We start from the raw sequence: 26,740 nt of genomic DNA, 5'->3' as shown, positions 1-26,740 counted from the left end.
AGTAAAGTAATATAAAGGACATGCATTATTGTATGCAACCCCCCCCCCCCCCCCCCCCCCATGGAATAGGATTTTCGAGTTTTGGGCAATGATTTCTTTTTTTTTTTTTTTTGGTTGTCAACTTTTCATGGTAATTAAAAAAATTTTTTGTCTGGCTGCCCCCCTCCCCTTTCAAAAACGATGCTACGTGCCTGTCCATCGACAATTCAGTGTGTAAATAATGGTCTAACAATTAAAAAAAACGTCAGCATTTGACTTACGAGATGATAAACTGTATTTGATGACATAGTCATTACATCGAACACGGAACTTAAGAAATAATGACTTTATATATATAGACAGGACTGCTGATATTCTTGTTTCATCAACATGTAAATAACCTACCCCGTTTTAGAAATTATTCATACATAGAGCATGTTCTTGCATATCGATTCAACCGAGAGATATAAACCTCTTATGCAGGTGAGGAAGTATATATTCTGCTGCATTAGTAAGGGATGTTGACGATTGAAAAGCGAAAGACATTGCGTTTATTATAATCCTTGCTTGTTAGATTACCTTTATTTTTTTTTCAAATAAAATATCCTGATATGAAACATATGTGTAAGACTTTGTGGTACCTTTTATTTCAAGTTCACCGGGAAATATCGTATCAACATAAGGTTCAAAATAACCATTGTTAATTGACAATACGTCGTCGATATATCAAAATCGTCAAGGCCAAAGGAGATGTTTTCTTCTTTTTGCGTGTAAGAATTTGGACAAAATCTGTTCATATGAATACAAAAATAGGTCTGTTAATAACGGGGCGCAATTGGTGTCCATGGGAATTCCGATAGATTGTTGGAAGACGTGGTCTCCCAAAACAATATAGATATTGTCAAGAAGAAAAACAAGCAGATCTCGTATATGTTTGGAAAGCCCACATTAATATTTGAAGTTAGGAAAGATACAAAATATCGTTGTCGTGGGTTCGCATCCGTCCAGACGTGGGGAATGGTCCCTTGGATGAAATCTTATAAAGCGATCCTTAACCGGTCCTTAATAGCGGTAGGTGCTGGCATGAAAAACATCCATCATTGCTTATTGACCACAAGTGCCAAATATACTTTTTATACATGTATTTGAAACTCGTTTCATCTCAGACTGAGTGAAAGATTCTCGAAATGGATGTTCTTAAACAAAAAAAACCAATATAGTCGTCAATATGTACAGAACGACAACAATTTACATCATTATACATATTTTATGCACTCACAATTGAAATAAGTAAATCAGTGCTGTATTTGATCAGTTTATTGGTTTTACTAACTGTTGTTTGCATCAACTTGTTTCATTATATTACTAGTGTCTGAGCGTGGAGTTGTTTTTAAATAGTCTACCCTATTGAGTGTATTTTTCACACGTCTTAGTAATTCTTTTCTATATCTATACATTGAATCATCTTTGACAATTCTATCACAGTTCATGCCATAGTTCCAATCACAGGTTCGATAATGATATATTAAAGCAATGGTTTCTGGAATTGAAACGGTCTTAAAATTTTCTTTAATAGGTCTACTTAAATGATGAATTCCTAGTTCAAAAACTCTTAATGGATAAGCAATCATTTTTGTTCTAACTTTACTGACTGTTGAAGTTCGCATTGTAACGTTTGATGTCAGAAGTTGAATAAATTCATCATTTTTGACTGGCTCTTGGTTTACAAAGTTAGAATCAAAGAAAACACTTTGAAATCTAAACACAGCCACATCTTCCTGCTTTGAAAGGGAATCCCTGGCCAATGTGTGTAAATAAGGTAACATGGAATTCCATGTTTCTGTTTGTTGAGGAACGATAAATTCGTCAATGTCATTAAAAGACACAAGCTCCGACACGCGTATATTTCTATACATGCAATCCCAAATAGCAGCGGATTGTCCATGATACCAAATTTCATGTGACTCCATTGTCAAATTCCATGGGAAATGTGTAACAATCCCCAGTTCTGAATAATACTGAAGTAATCGGTTGATATCACGTCTTTCTCTGTTGTAGTAAAAATAAATATGTTCTGTACCTAACATTCTGGACAGTTCGATAAATTCAGTTAATCGTAATATATTGATATCTCCAAACAAAGGAGGGACGCATGTGGAAAACTTGAATTTAAACTGTTGTTCAGTGACATCAGGTATAACACTTATGGGTACAATGTGCTTCATATTTTCATCGTTAGTCAAATTTACATTTTGAACCCTTCCAAATTTTGGGGGTACTTCACATGAGCACAGATAAACTGAGTTATCTTTAACGTGGCTTTCACACGTTGGGTAGAACTGCACCTCAGATTTGAAAACCTCGTCAGTGTCATTGCTTTGCAAAAGACACCACAATCTGATGAAATTACGTGCTCTACCGATCAGTATAAAACGAATAAAATTTCCTTCCTCGCGTGTATCAAAAAAGGAAGAATATAAATATATCCCATTATAAGGAAATATTTCTCTAAAGTTATAATTCTCAGTTGACATTGTTATGTTAGGATTTCGAATAAACTCTGATTGCTCAGCAAAATGCTTCTTCGTTGTTAACATCTTCTTGGCAATATTTGAAGTTTTATACTCCATAAAACTTGTTTTTGTAAATATAGGTCTTTGGTAAGACCCTGACTTTGTGGTGCTAGCCGTTTTGTTTTGATAAAAATTCATTTTATTTTGTAGAATTTTCTCTGCAATTCTTATGGCACTCTCTCTAAGTTTCCTATCAAATTCTTCTTCCTCAAGTATTTCGAACTTAGAAACCGTTGTTTTCTTTGATATTTCCTCCTTCTTGAAGGACTGTTTCCTGGATGAAGTAAATTTTCCGGAATTTTCTGATACTTCAGTATGATCATTAAATTTATCTTTTCGTACACTGTTTTGGTGTAGTTTTCCATTTAAGAAAACGCGATCACTGTGTCCTTTCAACTTCCGATCAACTTTCGTTTCTGATTTGTCTTCATCATATTCGAACACTGAACTGTAGTCGTCGGACTGCCTAACTTCCTGCCCTCTCTCGAACACACTCTTGTAGAAATAAACAGTAACCAGAATGTAGGCGCACATGATCAGGACCACCATGTGAAGAAGTCGCCGACCTCTCATGGCAAAGTTTTGTCTACATTCTATAGCTGTGAAAAAAAATGGACAATTAACAAGTTTTTGGACAGTATTTATCAAGATGAAAATAGCCAATGTATGAATATCTAGCTGAAGAATCATAAAGATTTAAATGTGCTCACTGAATGAATTTTCTAGTTAATTCTTCGTAGATTTCCTTTATGAAAAATGCGTTGTTATGTTCAATCTCTGTTTTTTAAAAAGAAATTAAGGAGCAACAGAAATTGTTGCATTTTATTTCAAGTTCAAATACTTCTGTATTGACATTGTTACTTTTGCTTCAAGAAAGTAAAACATAAGAGGTATTGGTAAGTAAATGATGAGAGAGAGAGAGAGAGAGAGATCACCTTAATATAAACTTTTTTTAAAGCAAATAAAAATAAATTTGAAAACATTAGAATATCTGTCTTACCTGGGAGAGCATTGATTCAATTCAAATTTCAGATAACGACCTGACATATAACACTTTGATATGTCTATTTTATGCCTTCAATATCTTATCTGCCGTTTACAATGGGACACCGCTACACTTGATTCAACTATAAAGTGTACGGTCATATACTTAAAACACTGAGATTGTAAACTAAATAGCGATAATAAATACATAGATAATGATGGGATGTGATTGAAATGTTATAACATGTTTCATTATGCAAAATGTAGAGAATTCTTTTTAAAAAAACATATACATTTATATTTCTTTACTTCTGTGTAACATTCAAATGTATAACTCTCTTAATTAATCTGAATAATATGGTCATAGTTAGAACAAAATATGGACTGATTTTTTTTTTGCCAAAAAATCTACAGTATCAGGTGAATTAGCGGAAATACATGTTGATCATATCTGGGTATTTTACGAAAGAAAGACATGCATTAACAGCAAACTGTAAGCGAAACATTGCATTCAATAAATAATGTCATCAGCTCGATGACATACAACATAGAAATTATATGCCATATGCCATTAAGCTTGACTTTCTCTAATTATTGAATCTTTAATGAGTTGAAAAACCACTTTTTATCCCACAGTTCCATTGTGAGAAGCTGGAAAACAAGGGCTAGTCGAGACACTGCATTTAAAATGAATAGCCAAGAATCAGTAAGTTAAAGTGAAATTAAACGCTCCATTAAAGCTGCTGTAAAAAATTGTTCAGAATCCCAAAGATATATTAACAGAAATTATGTGTAATTTACAACAACCAATGTCTGTTTTGTACACACATGAGCAGATACATTTCCATGAACAAAAATGATATAATGGACATCAAAAATGGGTACCGTCCTTGGCGACAAGATCATACAACAACCGACGTATATTTGCGAAAATTCATCACTGAGTATGTTTGATTGGCTTTAAGACACATAGCAAATTTAATAGACATCATTTTTGGGGTAGTTCACAAAGTTTTAAAGAAATATTTAATAGTAAAAAAAGTTTAATACTCAAAGGTTACCCAATATTTTGACAAATGAGTGAAAACGACAGCGTGTAGGAATATCTAGCCAATTATTTTAAAAAATAAAAAATGTCCATGTTTGTCTGAAATTCAAACAGATAATAAAACTTGAATCCATTTTCTTTAATCCCTCAAAACAAACTTACATTGAGATACACTTGACAAAACAGCAAAGGCCTGAAAAGAGCAAAGAATAGCATGAGAACAAAAACAGTTTCATATGCAATTTTCTTAAATATTAGTGGTCTTGTTGTTTAAATTTTTATTGAGAGAGTAATTTCAATTTCTGGAAGAATCTAAAAAACAAAATTTTTGCAAAGAAGTGAAAAATTTATGAGAGGAAGGAGCCAGAATGAGGAATCCACTACATTAAATTTCTACATGACAGCGTCCAAACCCACAGGCAAGAAAGAGTAAAGGGGTTCCGGGGATAAAAAGAAAGTTAATATTTTGTCACACCAACAACATTGGCCAGCACTTTCAATCTTTGATTTGTTTCATTTCCCAAACTTGAAAAAACACCTTTCAGAAAGAAAAAGAAACAAGAGGCCCAGGGGCCACAGCGCTCACCTGAGCACATCGGGCTTGAATTTATCCCCCTCCAGGCGTTCATCATTTGAACAAATTAGAATCTACACTACCTGAGGATGATTCCATATAAATATCACTAATCATAGCTTTGAAGTACTTGAAAAGATTTTAAAAGGTTTCCCTATATATCCCTATGTAAAACTTGGGTCGGCCATTTTGGCCCCACCCTAGCCCCGGGGGTCATGATTTGAACAAACTTGAATCTACACTACCTGAGGATGATTCCACATGAGTTTCATCTTTCCAGGCCCAGTGGTTCTGGAGAAGAAGATTTTTAAAGATTTTTCTTATATATTCCTATGTAAAACTTGGGTCGGCCATTTTGGCCCCACCCTTGCCCCGGGGGTCATGATTTGAACAAACTTGAATCTACACTACCTGAGGATGATTCCACATGAGTTTCATCTTTCCAGGCCCAGTGGTTCTGGAGAAGAAGATTTTTAAAGATTTTTCTTACATATTCCTATGTAAAACTTGGGTCGGCCATTTTGGCCCCACCCTTGCCCCGGGGGTCATGATTTGAACAAACTTGAATCTACACTACCTGAGGATGATTCCACATGAGTTTCATCTTTCCTGGCCCAGTGGTTCTGGAGAAGAAGATTTTTAAAGATTTTTCCTATATATTCCTATGTAAAACTTGGGTCGGCCATTTTGGCCCCACCCTTGCCCCGGGGGTCATGATTTGAACAAACTTGAATCTACACTACCTGAGGATGATTCCACATGAGTTTCATCTTTCCAGGCCCAGTGGTTCTGGAGAAGAAGATTTTTAAAGATTTTTTCTATATGTTCCTATGTAAAACTTGTGTCGGCCATTTTGGCCCCACCCTTGCCCCGGGGGTCATGATTTGAACAAACTTGAGTTTACACTACCTGAGGATGATTCCACATGAGTTTCATCTTTCCAGGCCCAGTGGTTCTGGAGAAGAAGATTTTTAAAGATTTTTCCTATATGTTCCTATGTAAAACTTGGGTCGGCCATTTTGGCCCCACCCTTGCCCCGGGGGTCATGATTTGAACAAACTTGAATCTACACTACCTGAGGATGCTTCCACATGAGTTTCATCTTTCCTGGCCCAGCGGTTCTGGAGAAGATTTTTTAAAAATGCCATTAATTTTTAACAAATTCATGATGATCTCCCCTTGGAAAAGGGCGTGGCCCTTCATTTGAACAAACTTGAATCCCTTTTACCCAAGGATACTTTGTGGCAAGTTTGGTTGAAATTGGCCCAGCGGTTCTTGAGAAGAAGATGAAAATGTGAAAAGTTAACGACAACGACGACGACGACAGACAACGGACAAATTTTGATCAGAAAAGCTCACTTGAGCCTTCGGCTCAGGTGAGCTAAAAACAAGTACAGGAAATCATGGGATCTGCAATATTCCAATATACGAAGGGTCATACTCAAAAATGTGTTCTAAAAACAATCAAGAATTGAAGAAAAATGTTTAATACGGACATGTGTTTTATTTAAAAGAGAATATTTTAGTTTAATCGTTAAGACTAAATCATCGAAAAGCGTTTTTTTTTTTTTTTGTTTCTTTCTGAGCACCGATGACATTATTTATTGAATGTCCCTCGTATGTTAAACATGATAAATTCAATCTATCGCCAAATTCTCTTTATTATGTTTTTTTTTCAAATCTTTTATTGTCTTTAATTCGATACAGAAGAAAATTTTTTTAATCAAGAATATTTTCCTATAAGAAGAAGGTTATTGAAAAAATACATACAAAGGTATCAACAATCTCGTTTAAATCTAACATTTTGCAAATGTTATTGTTTGCAATATGTCCTTTAATCAGTCGAGTATTGATTGATGTTTTTTTAACAAATTGTTTTGCCTTGTTCTTCGATGTGTTTACGGATTTTACATTTACCCGAGATCATGACAAAGAGCACATTTCAGTTGGGACTGTGGACAGGGGATGCTTACTCCGCTTTGTCACCTGATCCGATCTCTAATTCAGAGGTTCGTGCTGTCATTGCTTATAATTTTTAGTGTTCCTGTATTATATGCTTCTACTTCTTGGTATCATCTGAGTTAAATACGAGAATGGCATGTACGTTTGCAGAATTCGGTTGATTTAGGTTGCTTTATATGTATATATCTTAAATATAATTTATCATAGGATTTCTTGGATTGATGCTGTTAACATGATAAATACCTAGTGAACTGAACAAAGTCCCTAATTTCACACCAACTAGCATCTTTCTTTACATAAAAGAGGGAAAAGTTCATATTTTTAAGGAGATCTGCAAAGTATCCATGAAGAATATTACTTATATTTTACTTTACATAATATCATTTATGCTTTGTCATTTCAACGGCAGAAATCTTACTTAAGAAGAAAAAAATTCCCAAGGGTCAGCACGAAGGTGAATTCCTCTGTTTTTGATCTGATAAGATCACTGTCTTCAGTGGAAAAAAAACTTTGGACGAGAAGATTTATCTAATTTGCACCTTTTTAAATAAAATCAACTTTATCGATATTTTTAGTCTGGACTTAATCTATGCTTAGCACGAATATGGATTTAAAGATAAGTATCCCAAATTCTCAAGATCTGCTGTTATCAATATCTGAAGGCAAGGATGATGCACTGTCATATCATATCAATATTTATTTTTTTGTTGTTAATCGTTTATTTTAAATGTGTTTGTCATATTTAATTGTACATTGCCCTATATCTTTATACGAGTGTATAAAGGGATGGGTTAGTGATGAAATATACTGTATATCTAAATTAATGTAGAAGTATTAATTTTTTTTCTAAGAAATTGCCGAAAAGCTCATATAAAAGATATGATTTTTTAAAAAGTAAACATAATCTTTAATGATGTATACCTTTCATATGGATTCAATAATTCAAAAGTGAAACTGTTCGATTGAAATTTGTTGGTACACCATAAAATATTAATGTGTGCAACGTTATGTATCTGAAAATGCCAAATTGACACCGAAAGACATTGTAAAGACATTAAACATTTCATAAATCACAGCATTTTATAAAATTCAGAAAAAAATATGTAAAATTTCTATCAGATTGGTGTCCTATTTTCTTACAGATGCCTGAGAGAAAACACGCGTTAAATATTCCAAGGTTTAAAAAACCCAGTGTTATATAGAATAGATTTGATAAACTTGCTTCAAATTCATGGATGACAAAATATAGTTGTATTTTTAAATCCGAAAAATAAGATAAATAATAATAATGTGGAATAAAAGGAAAAGGAAAAGGTGATATTTTATTTTGGCAAAAGAAAGGCAAGGGTCACAAGCATGTTTTTATGTATTTTAAGAAGTTCAGTAAAACAATGCAATGGTGACTTTTATGTTCAAGTTGCATTTAGGGAAGTTAAACAGATTTCTTACAAAGGAAGTCCAAATACCTGTACCAGGGTTATTTCCTGTATCTGAAAATGCATTTAAAATACGCTAGGGGAAATACATTCAATTCACAAATTTTCAAGGTTTGAGGAAAAAAAATGGTTTGTGGGTATTTGATTTCATGGTTGGAAAATGTTTATTGTAATGCATTTGAAATTTTACATTTCGTGGTAGTCATCAATGCATGGGTCTCTTCATACATTCCCAAAAAGCAAAAAAAAAAAAAAAATAATAATAATAAATAAAGTAAAATAAAATAAAAAAATAAAAAAAAAATAAATAAATAAAAAAGGAAGATGTACAATATCTGATAAGTCATTGGGAATGATATTCATCAGTGTCTTTGGGCCGTCCCTGAAGGTGAATATATGCTGGGGATAAAAGATGGATAAAAGACCTAATACGCGTGTTAAGAGAACAAGGGGATGCATGGAGGGATTGAAACTAGTAAGAATATGTATTACGTACTTTCCCTATTTTTTAGATGACATTTTACATTATTTATTGATCGGCCCTCCTGGGACTATTAAGTTCGTTTATTTTTTTTAAAGATCGATAGCATATGTACTATCAAATTTAAAACAAACATTCGTCAACTTGTTCAAAACTATTTAAGAAGACTCTACAATTATCTAAGAATCAGAAAATAAAACTTAAATTATGAAGAACTAGGCAGGTAAAAATACTAGTATTTATCATTAAATAAAAATGCTTCCCAAGCGAATTCCATTCAGAAGAAGACTAACAAGGTTTAATTTTTGTAATCCTATTGCGTACAGAAAAGTAGTTAATAAACACAATACATATTTGAAATTGGTTATTTTTCCTAGATACCCCGGCTTTACATTCAAATGAAACACAGGAGTGCATTCTTGCATTTTCAAGATATTCAAGGTTACATTGATATTTCGTACAACTTTGAACTTTCAAACCATGTGTTGAATCTTAGTTTTTTTTCCGTGAATCATTTTAAAATTTATAAAGCAAAAGTTTTTTTTTATAGATATTAGACGTAAGACGTGCTTAATCTCAATAAAAAAAAACGAGATTACATTGTAAATCAAGATAAAAAAACGAAGGGATCTACCTTATCGGGAAAAACTCTCAAAAGAGATTACGTGGTTTAAGAAATCACTTTGAAATGTTTAATTAAATTTTTTACAGTTATCTGTTTAAACAAATGTTAACTTCATACACATATGGGATACCTGTGACAAAGGAAGATATAATCTATAAGTTAATTAGGGTTCGGGTCACTACTTTACTACAGAGTTATTTTGAGCTTCCCTTCTATAGAAAGGTTGAAATGTTTATTAGTTACGTAACTTTCTCTATTGATTTGAATGCAATGTTGAATAAGCACCGCATTTTAAAACGACAAGTTTGGTTTGATTTTGTATTTTAATGTGAGTTTTTGAATAAACATTATTTTTTGTGAAGTGTTAATAAGTGCTACATACTTCACACTGGAATTACAGACCCTAAAACTTGCTACTACACCCCAGAAACGAAACGAACCTTTCCATGCAAGAAGCGGACCGTACCGTGCACAAAGTGAAAAGTACCGTGCACAAAATGAAATTAACAGTACGCAAAAAACCCCGAAACGTACCATGCATAAAATGCAACGAAAAGAACCGTGCAAGAAGCATACCGTACCATTCACAAAACAAACCATAAAGTACAAACGAACTGAACCGTACAGTGCAAGTAGTGTAGTAGCAAGATTTAAGATCCCATTTAGCACAGAAAATGCCTCGGGATCATTGAACATCTTAAGCTTGAGTCAAAATACCTACAGTGTATGTTGTACTGAAATGTTATAGAAGTATTAATATTAAGATTTTTTTTTAATATATTGCATCACAAATGTGGTATCATCTCCAAATTTAGATACTGATTCAACGATATATAAACGATTGACAGGATAAGAAAAAATGCCTTGTGTTTAAGTTAGTTTCATAATATCGGGGTCTGGTCTTTAAAATTTGGGATCTACCGTAAAGATACATACTACAAACAATTTTTTAATCTTATATACAGAAACGTCAACGTCACATTTTCTTATTTAATTTTTTTTTTCATTTGAAATATACAAGTAATTAGAGAATCTATAATGTGAAAAAAGTAAAAAAGTGAAATATTTCTCAAATACACAAATTATAATGAACCATAAAGTTACATTTCCCCGTGTTTTTTTTAAAAACCAAATAAAATGTATATGGCTTGCAAAATTACTTTGTTCACAAAGAAAAAATTAACTTATGTAGTGAGAGAAACACATATTTAAACTGAAACTAAAGAAAAATATTTCATTTGAATGTAATGAACATTTATCCTTTACATGCTTGACATTTTCTAAAAAGAGGACATTTGAATATCTGATAAAAATGTTCCAATGCAGTTAATACATCAAATTATAATATAAAGCAAAAGATACATGTACATGTACATATGTGTTCTTCAAATATTTCCTATTTTTGCTTTGATTTTACAAAAAAGTACCCCGAGGTTGATTTTTAAACTGATTCTGGAAATTCTGGATTCACTGACGAGACAAGATCTTCCATTAATATTGAAAATTTCGATAGGAACTAATTGTGCTCCTTTATTAACAAACGTGTTTTTGTGTACATTTAGCAATGAAGAAGGAGAAAGCCCAGGCTGTTGCCGAAAACTTTTTTGCAACCAGTAATGATGTTTTATCAATCAACTGTAGTTACTTTGAATTATCGACTTATTATATGCCAATGAACTCAAAAAAAATACACCACAGAGTAATTATCACCTGTTTCATCTGTTTATCGACTATATCTATAAGATTGTCTGGCATTAACAACTACTCAGTAATTAAAATTTTATGTCAAAAGAAAGGAATTTAAGCTTTCCATCGTCTGATTGCATAATCATTTAGTAATATTAAACTATTACCTAAATAACGTCCAAGTTTAAAATAATAGTTTCATAATACAGTATCTTTTTCATTTATTTTTCTTATGCCGAAAATGAGAATCTTTGTTAGATATAAGATTAGAAATGCATTCTTACAGCTTTGATACGACGTACAACTATCTATTTTCATTGTCATACAGTTCAGATGTCTAAAACGACTACTAAAACGATCTACTAATGTCTTAAAGTAACAATGGTTAGGTACAAATTGGGAACTGAAAATAAAATACATGTTCTAACTCATAGCAATCATGCAAGATGATTGTGCATTCCCCAGTATCACCTTATCAAAAACAGGTGTAAAATTTACATATCAAAAATATCGCCTTACCTGTACCCCTTGTAATAGACCCAAAAAGATTCTGCAGACATGCTCCAAGAACTGATAAATGACCATGGGGTTTTCATGCAGAGGGAAATAATTGATCTCAATCTTGGAGACAGATATTTGTGTGATTTCAATAGGTTATCATGGAGGCCAATTCTGAGCCTTAACTCTTTATGCGCCTGCATGTTATGTAATTTTAAGGGTAATTAGTCATTCCAGACGGCTTAAAATAGTTTTGCAAAAACTTTGACCATGATGAGGTGGCGTTTTTTCTCTCTATTTACCCCAGTACTTGGAGTATTTGGGATTAATTCGAGATTAAACGTTAGGGTGTAACTGGCGAGGTGAGCGAGGAAAAGTGTTGAAACACATATACAGAGGGTTTTGAAGATTAGTAGTGGCGGATCTAGCCAAGAGTTTTAAAAGTTTGTTTATTCGTCAGCGGTGACGAATTCCGAAACACAATACAAATATTTATTATAAACTCGCTACATATATAGATATATACCCAACTCTTAAGTGTTCTGCACTGGATGCCGCCATAAGCCGCCATAAACTGGTTAACTAAACAAAACTAAAAAAAACCGTGCACTTTTAATTTCAAAGAGTAACTATTTTTTTTATATAGATTTCTTTTTATACAGATAAAATAATGCAAAAATACCTTATCAGGTCACTCATTATATTCCCATATCATCTTGCATGAAAATAAAAATATACCCAGAAAGCTGAAACCTTCTTTTAAAAACCAAGAAGAGATAGAAATCAAACTTCTATCTAAACCTACGAGGTTCGTTCAATACATCATTTACGGACCTCTTGAAATACATGAAAACTAAAAAAATATTGTTTGGAACCGTTGCGTTTCTTTATCATAAATTGACTCCTTTTTCTTTGATTCCACATTTTTTTTTATTTATAATATTATTCGGCTAAAATAAAGTGCATCAATGTTTAGTCATCCAACAAGCAAGTTTATCAAATCTTCTACATTGTTAAAACATTTGTTTTTTTAATAGACCGCTTTCCTAACTAGAACTTTTTAACTGTGAAAAAATAAAATTAAATATATGTACATTATGATAAACAGTATATACTGCATTGCTTATCGAATTACATTCGTAACTTGTGCTTTTTGCAATTACATGTGCATATTTAAAGTGAAGATAACGTAATAGTGATAATGACTATGAAATTGCATGAAATTGTATTTTACTGTAAAAAGCTGTAAATTTCATAATGAAGCTCTCTTTTCATTGTGAATTATAAAATTGTAAAAGATTTTAAAAGAATACGAGGGTTATTCAAAAAGCCTACCTACACGCTTCTTATAATAGTCGAAAATTGCTGAAAAAATCTTATATAGTGTTGAAAGGTGTAGGGATTAGTTTTAACACTTCGGAATTCAAATCATTACGACTATATGACTGAATTTTCTATTTCAAATTTTCTCTTTTACAAATACTTAAGAAAACACGCCTTAAATGTTCCCAATGTCTATTTGCATAAATCATTTTAAGGACAGATGATACAAACAAATTTTTCTTTGGAGGAGACTTAATATCATGTCACAAGTTTAGAAAAGTGGATAATTCTTAGAAATGTTTCTTCTAAGAACCGGGAAATGAAATAGACTTGGAAAATATTAGTATTACTTCAAATGAAATAACAAAGATAGACAAAACACACCCAGTAAAGGTTTACAGGTGAAAACAAATTTTGGAATATGTTACCTTGGTGCTTAGAATGTAATATAAACTTTAGAAAAATATACCTAGCTAGGTGAATTTTATTAGGAAAAGCAAAATGGTCAAAATCAGCCTACGTGATATTACTGATTTCTTGTCATTTTGTTTTTTCTCATAATATATACCTGGATTGGTATATTTTCTTGAAGTTTATATTACACTTTTAGCACCAAGAAGATAATTCTAAGAATTATCCACTTTTCTAAACTTGTGACATGATATTAAGTCTCCTCCAAAGAAAAAAAAATTGTTTGTATCATCTGTCCTTAATACATACGTATAAAAAGGATGTTTGATAAACTTGGGTGATGGATGGAAAAAAAACTTGTTTTAACTTATTATAGTCAAAAGAAATTCAAAAATATCATTTGGAATCAGAGGTCTCGAAAAAGGTGTCGACCTATTATTGCAAAGAGTCGCAAACTCCAAACTTGGGGTTTCTTTTTACTCAAAAGATGTTGTAAAATATGGATATACATCCACAGAAATGATCTTTATTGTAACTCACGTTAAAATCATAACAAAGAATGTTGTTAAATTTTTTAACCGTAAGGAAAGTGCAAATACCGCTCCCGAGGATAAATTTCTTGTACATGACAACTCTGATGCAAATAAACATTAAGAATCGAAGAAAAAGGAGATTTACTTTAGCCATCCCCACATTCGCTAGATCTCATTCATTGTGTTTTTTTCCCCAAAACACAAAAAAAAATTAAAAGGAGGCTTATTAATTTTGTCATAGGAAGTGTTATTCATCAGTGAATATAAGACAACCTTATAGACGAGTATACTGAGGTAATTGGCCATGGCTAAAAGACAACGGGAGTTAATAAATTAAGGATTTCAATATATTATGAGACTGCTTTGTGTGTTGTTCTTATTTCTAGATTTGCACTACTGTTGAATGTTACTCGTATATAAATAAATACCAGTACACTTTTAATAATATATTAAAAATAAAGAGATAATGAACATTATTCAAGATCAGTAGCTTATAAAAGAATACAAACTAGGAGCAAACCAAACACAGAGCTCCAAAACATCAAAGATGGGATCAGGTGCCATGGAGGAGTGAGCATCCCCTGCCGACCGGTCACACCTGCCATGTGCTCCTAATTAGTTTTGATATATTTTTTTTAATTTGTGATGTTGTATGTCTTTGATACATGTATAATCAATAAAGTTTTTTTTTAAAGTAAACTAACAGATTTTACATTGGGACACATTAGATTGAGAAGAATGGCAGCATTTATAAATCTGATAAAATTGGCGATTTGGCAAACTTCTGATACGAGTAGTTTTTTCTTGAATCTTCACCAGCTTCTTCAGAAATAATATTGACAGGTCCTGCATTAGATGCCATATCTTGCTCTTTTTGTCTTTTACGGTATCTGCAGAGAAGTAAAAAATAATATCAATAGAGATATTCCCTTTATAATAAAGCTTTCAAATACGTATTACAAAATTTTTCAAGGTTAATTGAAATCAAACTTTCCTATTTCTTATATGTAACAGTATTTTAAAAATTACTGTCAAAATTTATATCCAAACGAATTATCTATATCACCAAAAATAAAATAAAATGGATGAGATGGTAAAATACTTGAAATTTTATTACAAGATATATTATTGTAAGATATATAAAACAATAAACCTACTTAATCATACATATGAAGAATATTAATCCCAAAATTGTTTCTATGCTTATGCACAGGGCTGCAAGAACACCATTAAATCTTGAATGCCATACTCCTGTTTCTTCTACTGCACAAAACCATTACATATTACATCACATTACAATGCAAGTATAATATGTTTTTTTAACTTCAACTATAAACTGCGTAATGTACGATGCTTTTACAACATATTTCCATAATGTGTTCATAAAAAATCGTTTAGTATCGATTAGCTAGGATAAGATACATAGTTTGCAAGCACTGTGCACCTTGCCACCCTCCTATACATCCATCTTTACAATTTCCGGTCACGTGATGGCAGTCACGTGATGTCTTGCAGAAGAGACTGCTCTCTTTTTTACAGTTATTGCCATAAAATCCTGCATTGCATACTAAAACAAAGCTTGTGTTAGAAAGATAAATTTTCAAAAGTTAATAATTATAAGAATAAACCGTACGTCAGGAAAATGAATTAAGATAACTAAGATAACAAAAAGAGAAAGAAATGTATTAGACGTGAATTTATAAGATATTGATTACAAACTTATGTTCATGTAGAGACTCTCTTACGTTTTTCATACTAATTGGTAGTCCATTATTTTTTCACTGAATTGACGACGGATTTTGTTCCATTATTACCCGATCATGACAAGAAGTACACGGCAGGTGTGTCCGGTCAGCATGGAATGCTCACTCCTCCATGGCACCTGATCCCTCCTCTGATGTATTGGAGGTCCTTATTTGCCCTGCTTCTATTTCGTATTGTTTTAGACACTTTGATCTTGAATACTGTTCGTTACTCCATGTTTCAGCACAGAACACAGATATATTGTACATATGGTTAAACGGATGAATTACCTTCATTGCATAGGGGTCCCTAATAACCCTCGGTACATTCCTGTAGACAGAATCCATCCACGGGATCACAGACAGAATTTCGACAAAATCTACACACTTGGGAACACTTCTCACCGTACTTCCCTTTGCAAACTATGTAATGGAAAAATTAAGTTACATATTGTATAAATCAGAAGTTAAAAAAACACACAAATGCACTATTTTCAAGTAAAATCTTTTTCAAAACTATTACCTCTTTCACACTGTGGCCCCTCCCAGCCGGGTTGACAGCCCCTTTCAGACGCCCCAGTTCTTGTATAACACTTTCATGGTATTCGACAATTATGAGAGCAATTCCATTTACAGTTTCTATCAAATGTTCCTGGCAAACACTCTTTAAAATAATTGAAGGAATAAGGAGGAGGAATCTTGAAATTGATTTTTTCATAAAAATATTCTGAAGTTTTGTAAATTGACATTAAAAATCAATTTCTTTACATCGTTTTTGGTTCACGTTTGTCTACCTTTCAATAAAAAAAAATGTCTTCCATTTCTTTCATTTAGTTGTACAACATGAAAATAAAATGGCTGCTATAATTGAGGCTATTAAATTGAAATTAGATGTTATGTCTGTTTTATATTTCGACAAAGAAATTATCCTTATCGATACGTTAATCATACGATATTTTCTGTAATACACTGTATATAATTTAAAATTCTGCGTGACGCACTCGTTTTACAAATCTGCCCTCTAAAACCATCGACAAACCCTCCAGACAGGACCCACTCACGTGGTGGCATTGTCAGTCACCACCAAAACAGGCTCCACATGTTAGGCTGCAGTCCTGACCATACCATCCTCCATTACACTCTGATATTAATATTAAAAAGTTTAAACTTTATTGCTCCTGAAAATGCACGATTCACTACATAAATCAACCATGAAATATTCAAACATGCCCTCCTTAGAATACAAGAGGCCAGTGGGTGACAGTGCTCACCATGGATACTTTTTCTTCAGTATTTCATCGAATTCCTCTTTAATTTCAAAAGAAATTATGGGAATTCTTTTATCATGTCGCTGAACATACATATTTGCTCTAAAATAGATTCATCTTGGGAAAATACTTGCAAATATAAATACATTTACCGTATAAGTTAATTTTTAACTTAATGTGAAAAGTTAAACATCTAAATTTTTTAATCAAATTTGTTTTCTGTTTATGATCTTAATTTAAGGACCTTCTATATACTGCAACTCAAGCAAAATATTGTTAGACATTGAAAAAATTTAATGCATGAAGGTGGAAATTTTGAGCATATCCATTTCATTTTCAGTATAGGGTACATTGCATAATCCCACAGAAAATAAAGATGATGAATGCAGATGAGTAGAAATAACTATATATTGTTAACTTATTTGAGGAAAACACTTGCATAAAATACTTTTTTAATTTATCTTGGCGTATTAAAATCTTACAAATGCTTGAATTCATTACAAATTGAATAAAGCACTGTAGATTTATTTTTTGGGGGGTTTACTTTAGATATAGGTGTATACTCTAATTGCAATACAAATACCACAGAATCAGATCTGTTAGTGAGCAGTGTAGGGAGGATTCTAAAGCAAATATTAAAATAATTAAATAAAAATTATTTTCAGTTTGTTCAAATCAAAACTATTGTTTGACACATAAAACATAAAACACATAAAATAGGCCTAAAACAAAATACAATTTGTCCAACATCGGTAACAAAGAATTTAACATTGAGGGGAAAATCTCGGAGGTTAAGATTGCAATGCTTGCTAAACAAAATTTGTCGATTTTATTGTAAACCATGACATTAATTTATCTATATTTCCGATCTGCTCTGTAGAACACTGTCCAGCGACAGTTAAACTGACCTTCAAGTCGGTTACATACGGTGAAAAATAACTCTTCCTTCCCATTTCTACTTACTAAAATTTTGTGTTTGAAACCTCAATTAAACTTATTTTTAAACTTTCGACAAACATTTCAGTAAAAATTTAAATTTGTTAAACTATTCATTCACTTTAACAAATATAAAATTTCTTTATAAAATTAAAACTTTGAATGGAATTCTAAATGAATCATTTAATCTCGCGCGTGTGCTCATGTAATAAATAAAGATTAATTAAAATACATATATTTTGTTCATCTTGAGTTATTCCGACAGCAAAAATACGAAATCAGTACAACGAGTTACGGAAAACATTCTTTTCGTAATGTGTTATATTTATGTTTTTAAAATCCTTTCAGTGTAAGTATTTATCTTTATAGAAGTTATTCTTTCTTGCAAGTATGTAAAAAAAACAATATCAGAGAGAGAGAGAGAGAGAGAGAGAGAGAGAGAGAGAGAGAGAGAGACTCATGCAAACCGGTCAGTGTTACATACATGTACATCAGTGAAAAAAAATATACCCGTAATTATATTAAATGCTTTGTTTTATTTTCAGAAAGCCACAATTGATAATTCTAATGATTTTTATTTTCCACAACTTTGGTTTCATATTCAGACCATTTGCACATTGTTCTCTGTACAGGCTGAACGCACGAAACCATCGTGCGTCACCTGTCAATTAAATTCGCATGACGCTATAAGTGGCCCTGGTAGTCTATTTACGCAGAAAGAATTTCTAATTGTGATTTGAAACATTTTACACCTGTTTAAAAAATATATATTTGGTCACAGCCGCAGGGCCGGGGTGCTGTTTCTTTATCATACCTTTCGAATTCTTTAGCTCTGACCACATTAAGTTTGCACATCACACTCAACTGACATCCAGCAAAATTCATCTTCCGGCCGATTTCATCACATCGCTGATTACAAACTTACGTATACTTTGTGAATCATCATTTTTAGACACAAGTTAGCATGTATCCCGTAGATTATAATTTTAAAAATTACAATAATATAACATAAATTTGCAAACTTCTGATGTTGTTAACTCGTATCACATTTTAGAAAGGAGGAGGGGGGAGGGGTTAACAAACCTTTTCTAAAATCCCTAATATTATCTATCGCAAACCGTTTCTTTCTTTTTCATTTTTTAATTTATTCGATCAGTGCTTACTATCAATTCAAGATCTATTATTGTAGTCGGCGGCGACGCACACATATTGTTCCGACGAAAATAGTTCCATCATGATAAGTAGATACAACATTAATGTTCATGATAAGAATAATGCTGTGTATGTCATACGTAAAAGAAACCAAAATTAACGTAATTTTTTTCTCCCCAAAGATCACTTTCCCCCAAAATACAAATTAAAAAAAATGTACGCTCGCTCCCTTCTCCCTCCTAAGCTTTTTTTTTGTAACATTTTTTGATAACAGAGAATATCTAGGTCATTCTTTGATTGATATCTTTTCATCGATGAATTGATTAATTTACCCTAAGTACGCGGTCACAAAATTTCCGCGGAAATTTGTACAAGCGTACTTAATATATATGTAAGGCATATAGTGACAGTCTAGGAAAACCATGTAATTTTCTATTTGTGTATTCAACAGAAAATAAGATTCCGCGGAATTTTGAACCCATGGAAAGAAGTACGTCTACAGTAGTCTGAAAATAAATTAATGGTAAAATCTGCTCTATGGAATTAATCAAATAAAATTTATGACAAAAATAATTTTGAAATATGTGGCCCCAGGGTCAGGTGTTCCCGTGGGGTGGGAAGCACAATTGGTTATAAAGTTGAAATGCATTTTCTCTTTGTTACTCTGATCTAACTATGGGTATTAAGTAACTAGAGTATGCATGCTAATTGTATAATTATGATAAGCAATGGTGCCTCTTTAATTTTATTATAAACTAGTTATTAGCTTTATAATACATGTAATAAAACAAACAGAAAAGAAAATATGAAATCAGAAGAGGATGTGTAAATGATACATGTAATCTCTATCACGTGAACTCCTACAAATATCATCTGACATTTAATTAATAAAGGGAATCCATTGGCAAACTCTCTGTATTCTTATTTCTGTAGCTGTTTGTATTTCGCTCTGCGGTTCTTGTCTGAGAGATTGTTGGTAGGAGTATAGAGCAGCCTGGAGGTTCCCTGTCACCTGTTGACAGATCCCCAGAATCTGCCACGATATGTCTCTAAGAAGTAAATGTATAAACAGTCCCTGATCATTACGAACTAGGGTTTGTAGATCATCTAGAGCTGTTTGTGCTCGCAATGTGTCTACATGTCTGTAGCACAAAATCTCTAGCATGTATAACAATACCAACTTCTTTTCTGTATAGCACTCTGTTGTTCAGGTATCAGTTCACTGATGTAATGGATTTCATTGTTAAGTGTGATATTTTTTGCTACAGCCTGTCTCATCTTTGTAGACCAGGACTGCCCCCCTACAGCCTCAGTATACATCTCTGGATCTACATTTGACCCATGCATCACATATGGCTGTGCTAACTTGACCTTGGACATCTCTATAATAGATAAAGCTTCCATGTATCTAAGTGTCTTGTAATAATACATGGCTATGTACATCATGTCTGTGATACAACTAAATTTGGCTGCTAATTTCAGCATGTAACAGGACATTTTGTCAGCTCTATACCTCAGTTTGTTGTCAGATATGTACGTTTCCATGTGTAACATAAAAGCAGTGTTCTGAAGGACACAAGCAGTAAGTTTCTGTAGCATAATGACTTGATACCGTGTCAGGAGGGCTGAACCTATCATCTGTTCTATTGTATGTAGACTTCTCCTTTGTGTGTCCATTTTTTTTGGTTCTATGTTATAATGTTGTATTTCAGCAAATAGATTTATATCAAACCAAACCTCAGAAATCAAAGTATGATCATCTGTACAGATGGAGTTTCTGGGGTTATGTAGGACATCTATGATACAAGATCTAATGGAGGGGCTATGTAGCAGGAATGCTAAACCCTTCTCATACAACTCAGACAGTCTTATAAATAATTGATGTTGTTTGACGCCATGAATTTTACCCAGAAACATGTTGTTGCCTGGAATGAAAAAGTTAGGACAAACCCCTTCATACACCCATTTGAGGATGAGTTTGAAACAGACCCAAAAACCCCCCAGGAGATTTTGTGGACACCACTGAGGTATTGTATTTTGTTGAATCACCCAGAAAAGTACTGTCTTCATATGATAGGAACACAGTAATTTATCATCCTCACCTTCTCCATTAATAGCTATTTCTGTTAAGATCAATTTAAGTAAGCCGTAGGTTAAGAATTGACAGTGATTCATTGCAAACACAAGTTTTTGTTCTGCTTTGGAGAAAGAAATTCTCCATTCATGATCTTCATGATTTCCTAGCTTATGTCCAATTGCTACAAAGTGACATCCATTTTTCACTATATCATCAACAACATGAGGCTGGGGCCATGAGTGACATCTGTCAATCCATGGGAAGGCAGAGGGAGGCCAAAAGTCACTGACAAAACAGTGGGCAAGATCAAATTCTAGTGTTGCATATGTTCCACTGACACAGGGTCCATGTGGAGAGAGGCTATAAGGTAGTAATGACTGAGATAATAAAGCGATCTGTCTGCATTTAGAACTAGATATATAATATCTGTTATTCATTCTAACACAAGCTTCGCGGATGTGTCTGTTCATGCTTGGTGACAGTAAATATAACAAAGTGAATCCTGGTGGACTATCAGAACAGTCACAGGGGATCAGTGTTTGTCTGTGTGTGTTGTAATACTGAGACTGAGATAAGTCCGAGATCACGCGATGATCATTTTGCCAGAACATTATGTCTATATCTGATCCTTTCAGTCTGAGTCCTTCTCTGCGACTTCCACTCACCATCTGTCTGTCCTCATCACGTGTTGCCACCATCTCCCAGATGTCCATCACATCTCTCCTCATGGCCACCACTTGTGAGGTCCCGACTTCACGACACAGTCCCACAAACATCGACTCTGACATGTGTTGTATTGCTTTAGTACTGAGAATGATTAAAGTGAAATTTATATTCTTGTATAATTATATTAATAATTATAATTAATGTTTCACTTTTGTAAATCTATAATATAATTATCATAATTGATAAGCTTAATAAATTATTATGTTTTATTAAAAAGAAATATCGACAGTGCGCATTTTCTCTTAATTAAAAAAAGAGAATTTTTACATTCATACGTGTAAATCATAAAATAAAAAAAAATCCTCAACTGAATCAGTTATTTTTCAACAAAGTTAACTAAATCATTTATTTTTTTTATATAGTGAAGTTTATAACTGAAAAAGTCAGTGGTGTAAAAAGATAAACCAATTTAACTATCAACAAATTACATTTATTACACTGATTCAGATGAATGAGGAATTGTTTTTAGTCTTGTCATTAAAACTTACGTTTGTGAGCTTCTAATGCAGTCCATTGTCGGTGGCGTATATTCCTTTCTGCTTATAATGTGTATGCTAGTGTGAAGTCACAGATTTAACCTCAGGTGCAAAGACTGTGGGTAGATAAGGAGCTTCCTCTCGATAAGTATTGGGGGTCAAGCTCAGACATCTACAATTCTAATTTGACAAGTGAATATAATATTTCAGACACATCTCAGTTATATCATGATGTGTAACTCTGCTTAGGAAATATGGAAACTTTCTTACTGAATCAAATTTCGTCAAAATATTGAATTTCCTACTTACCCAATATAACTCAAGTTATCAATTTCGTTTCCTGCATGTATTTTGGACTCCTGTTGCTTTCGATGAAATTTTCTGATACAGACTTGAAATATAAATAACACTTAAATTTTGGCTTAAAATATTTCCAGCCAGGGTATTAGTTTGTCCTTAGATATAAAAACAGCGTATTATTCTGATCATTGGAATTTGGGGTTTTCAAGAAAAAATCCGTTATTTAGACTAACTCAGACAACTATAAAAAAAAATTCATTGTTCTTTTGAGTTAGTATTAATACACTGAACGTCTCAGGAAGCTGAATCATGATTTCAAAACTACATGTATATGTATAGAGTATGTAAACAATATTTAATTTCACCAAACGGAATCTACAAATGATAAAATGCTATATACAATATCACAGTCAAAAAGTTTAACCCATAAATAAAGGCATGAAGAAAGGACATCTGAATTATATTTATCAGGAAGAATATGTAGACATATTTACAACAACTCCTATGGTTCCATAATGGCATATAGTAAACATAGGAACATATAGATGAACTAGTTATTAGTTCAAAACTCAAATTAAATGAATTGCAGTGAAATTAAATGACGTGTTCACTAGATGGGCCCCTCGCCGTTGTTTTATGAAGACCTTATTCTCTGAAATCACATCTGGGCACCATTTTGTTTCCAACAAATGCTTGAAAATCACAGTAGAACAATGTCGACCGTTCTGATAAAAACTGATTTTGATGAAATTGTATTTTATAAAACTTGGTTAACAATAAAAAAATATTTTTGAAGCATCTTATTAAATAAATCTTTTCAGTAAGCACGATTTAATTGGGCTGGTCGCGTTAGGGGAAAACAAAGGTATTTTTTTTATTTTGGCCTTAGCATTATTGGTAATAATTGTACCAAGGAATGTTATTAATAAGCAGTTTTTGTTTACCATGAGGAAAGACCAATTACCGCCCGAAGGTAATTTTCTTGGACATGAAAACGTTGATATGCCAATAAACATTTAAAAAATGGAGAACATTTTGAATAAAGAAAGGAGAGTTTAGCTATCCCCACATTCGCAAGATCTCATTCATTTTTTTTAATTCTAAAACGCTATAAAATAATTAAAAGGAGGCTTATTCATTAATTTGTCTTAGGAAGTGCTATTCCTCGGTACATGTTTGGGGATCCTTAAAAATGAGTATACCGAGGTTATGCTTCAAAAACTTAACACATATGTAAAGATTAACAAGGAATGCTTTGAGTATATTATAAAACTGCTTTGTATGATTTTCTTATTTTTGATGACCCTTTACACTACTGTTGAGTTTTACGCGCATATAGATAAATAACAGTACATTTTTAATAATATATTTGAAATATATAGAGGTAATGATCATTATTCAAGATCAATAGCTTTTAAAAGAATACAAAATATGAGCAGACCAAACACATAGTCCAAAGCATCAAAGGTAGGATCAGGTGCCATGGAGGAGTGAGCATCCCCAATCTGTCACACCCGCCATGTGCTCCTCACTAGTTTTGATATTTTTCAATTTGTCATGTTGTATGTCTCTGATATAATCAATGAAGTTTTTAAAAGTAAACACATGTTACTTTGAGACACGTTAGATTGAGAAGAATAGCAGCATTTATAAATCTGATAAAATCGGCGATTGGGCAAGCTTATGATACGAGTAATGTTTTCTTGCATCTTCCCCGGCTTCGCCAGCTTCACTAGAAATAATGTTGATAGGTCCCGCATTAGATGCCGTATTTTGCTCTCTTTTTCTTTTACGGTACTTTTTTCTGCAGAAAAAAAAGAAAATCAGTAGAGAAAACCTTTACAATAAAGTTTTCAAATACTTTTAACAGATATTTTTATAATGAACTGAAATCAAACATTTCTATTTACTTTATTTTGACAGTATTTTTAAAAAAAATTGAATACTGTCAAAATTTATATAAAAAATGCTTTATCTATATCGCCAGAAATAGAATAAAATGGATCAGATCGTAAAATACTTAAAAATTTTATTATAAGATATATAAAACGATAAACCTACTTAATCATATATATGTAGAATATTAATCCCGAGATCGTTCCTATGCTTAGGCACAGGCCTGCAAGAACACCATTAAATCTGGAGTGCCATACTTCTGTTTCTACAACTGCACAAAACCATTACATATTACATCACATTACTATGCAATTACAATATGTTTTTTTAAAACTTCAACTATAAACTGCGCAATGTACAAAGCTTTTACAAAATATTTCCATGATGTGTTCATAAAAAATCGTTTAGTATCGTTTTATAGCTAGGATAAGATACGTACTTTGCAAACACTCTGCATTCCGCCACCCTCCTATACATCTGTCTTTACAATTTCCGGTCACGTGATGGTAGTCACGTGATGTCTTGCAGAAGAGGCTGCACTCTTTTTTACAATTATTGCCATAAAATCCAGCATTACATACTAAAACAAAGCTTGTGTCAGAAAGATAAATTTGAAAAAGTTAAAAGTTATAAGAATAAACCGTACGTCGGGAAAATGAATTAAAATAACTTAAATAAAAAAGAGAAAGAAACGTATTAGACATGAATTAATAAGATATTGATTACAAACTGCTGAGTTTATCGTATGTTCATGTGGGGACTTTCTTACTTGAACATAACCGAGACTTACGTTTTTCATACTAATTGGTAGTCCATTATTTTTTCACTGAATTGAGGACGGATTTTGTTCCGTTATTACCCGATCATGACAAGGAGCACAAGGCAGGTGTGTCCGGTCAGCATGGAATGCTCACTCCTCCATGGCACCTGATCCCTCCTCTGATGTTTTGGAGGCCCTTGTTCGCTCTACTCCTATTTCGTAATTGTTTTAGGGACTTTAATGATCTTAAATACTGTTCGTTATCTCCATATGTTTCTGCACAGAACACAGATATATTGTACATTTGGTATAACGGATAAGTTACCTTCGTTGCAGAGAGGTCCCTGATAACCCTCGGTACATCCCTGTAGACAGAATCCATCCACAGGATCACAGGCAGAATTCCGACAAAATTTACACACTTTGGAACACTTCTCACCGTACTTCCTTTTGCAAACTATGGAATGGAAAAAGTTATAAATTGTATAAATAAGAAGTAAAAAGAACCCCACACCAATGTACCATTTCCAAGTAAAATCTGTTTCAAAACTGTTACCCCTCTCACATTGTGGCCCCTCCCAGCCGGGCTGGCACCCCCCTTCACACGCCCCCGTTCTTGCATAACATTATCCTGGTTTTCCACAATTCTGAGAGCAATTCCCTTTACAGTTTCTATCAAATGTGCCCGGTAAACATTCTTTAAAATAATTGAAGGAATAAGCAGGATCTTGTAATTGATTTTTTCATAAAAATATTCTGAAGTTTTGTAAATTGACATTAAAAATCAATTTCTTTACATCGTTTTTGGTTCATGTTTGTCTACCTTTCAATTAAAGAAATGTCTTCCATTGTTTTCATTTAGTTGTACAACATGAAAATAAAATTGCTGCTATAATTGATTTTATCAAATCAAAATTACATATGGTGTCTGTTTTATATTTCGTCAAAGAAATTATCCTTATCTACAAGTTAAGCATAAGATTTTTTCTGTAATACGCTGTATATAATTTAAAATTCTTCGTGACGTACTCGTTTTACAAATCTGCCCTCTAAAGCCAGCCGCCCACCCCTCCATACAGGAACCACTCAGGTGGTGGCATTGTCTGTCACCACCAAATCAGGCTCCACATGTTAGGCCGCAGTCCTGACCATATTGTCCTCCATTACACTCTAATATTAATATCAAAAAGTTTAAACTTTATTGCTCCTGAAAATGCACGATTCACTACATAAATCAACCATGAAATATTCAAACATATCCTCCTTAGAATACAAGAGGCCAGCGGGTCACAGT

General features: G+C 32.8%; 2 protein-coding genes and 1 pseudogene across 3 annotated transcripts in view; all 3 read right to left on the bottom strand.

The window, feature by feature from the left end:
* Nucleotides 1–1,266: 1,266 nt before the first annotated feature.
* Nucleotides 1,267–12,118, bottom strand: LOC134240813 (uncharacterized). Of its 2 annotated transcripts, none has more exons than XM_062722890.1 (2): nt 11,868–12,118; nt 1,267–3,151 (listed from the first exon to the last, which is right to left on the bottom strand). In XM_062722890.1, the coding sequence occupies exon 2, from the start codon at nt 3,123–3,125 to the stop codon at nt 1,308–1,310; it is 1,818 nt and encodes a 605-aa protein (XP_062578874.1). In that variant the 5' UTR covers nt 3,126–3,151; nt 11,868–12,118; the 3' UTR covers nt 1,267–1,307. The 2 variants fall into 2 exon arrangements, with proteins under 2 accessions (XP_062578874.1, XP_062578873.1); XM_062722889.1 differs by lacking the exon at nt 11,868–12,118 and adding an exon at nt 3,553–3,660.
* Nucleotides 12,119–20,091: 7,973 nt separating this feature from the next.
* LOC134240809 (uncharacterized) lies at nt 20,092–22,528 on the bottom strand (annotated as a pseudogene).
* A 2,562-nt stretch (nt 22,529–25,090) lies between these two features.
* LOC134240808 (scavenger receptor class F member 1-like) overlaps nt 25,091–26,740 on the bottom strand; it is a 40,461-nt gene continuing 38,811 nt past the window's right edge. The window contains exons 7-8 of the mRNA XM_062722887.1: nt 25,772–25,903; nt 25,091–25,266 (exon numbers count right to left, since the gene is read on the bottom strand). Coding sequence (XP_062578871.1) covers nt 25,091–25,266; nt 25,772–25,903 — 308 coding nt within the window. The remainder of the gene's footprint in view (nt 25,267–25,771; nt 25,904–26,740) is intronic.

Source organism: Saccostrea cucullata, unplaced genomic scaffold (genome assembly GCF_032062105.1).
Source record: "Saccostrea cucullata isolate Sc308-1 unplaced genomic scaffold, CSIRO_AGI_Scuc_v1 ctg380, whole genome shotgun sequence".
Lineage (NCBI taxonomy): Eukaryota > Metazoa > Mollusca > Bivalvia > Ostreida > Ostreidae > Saccostrea > Saccostrea cuccullata.
Note: the sequence above shows the minus strand (reverse complement) of the source record. Positions and strands in the feature narration are given on the sequence as shown.

Coding starts and splice junctions, on each gene's coding strand:
- LOC134240813 (XM_062722890.1), bottom strand. CDS start 3,125: ATGAGAGGTCGGCGACTTCTTCACATGGTGGTCCTGATCATGTGCGCC.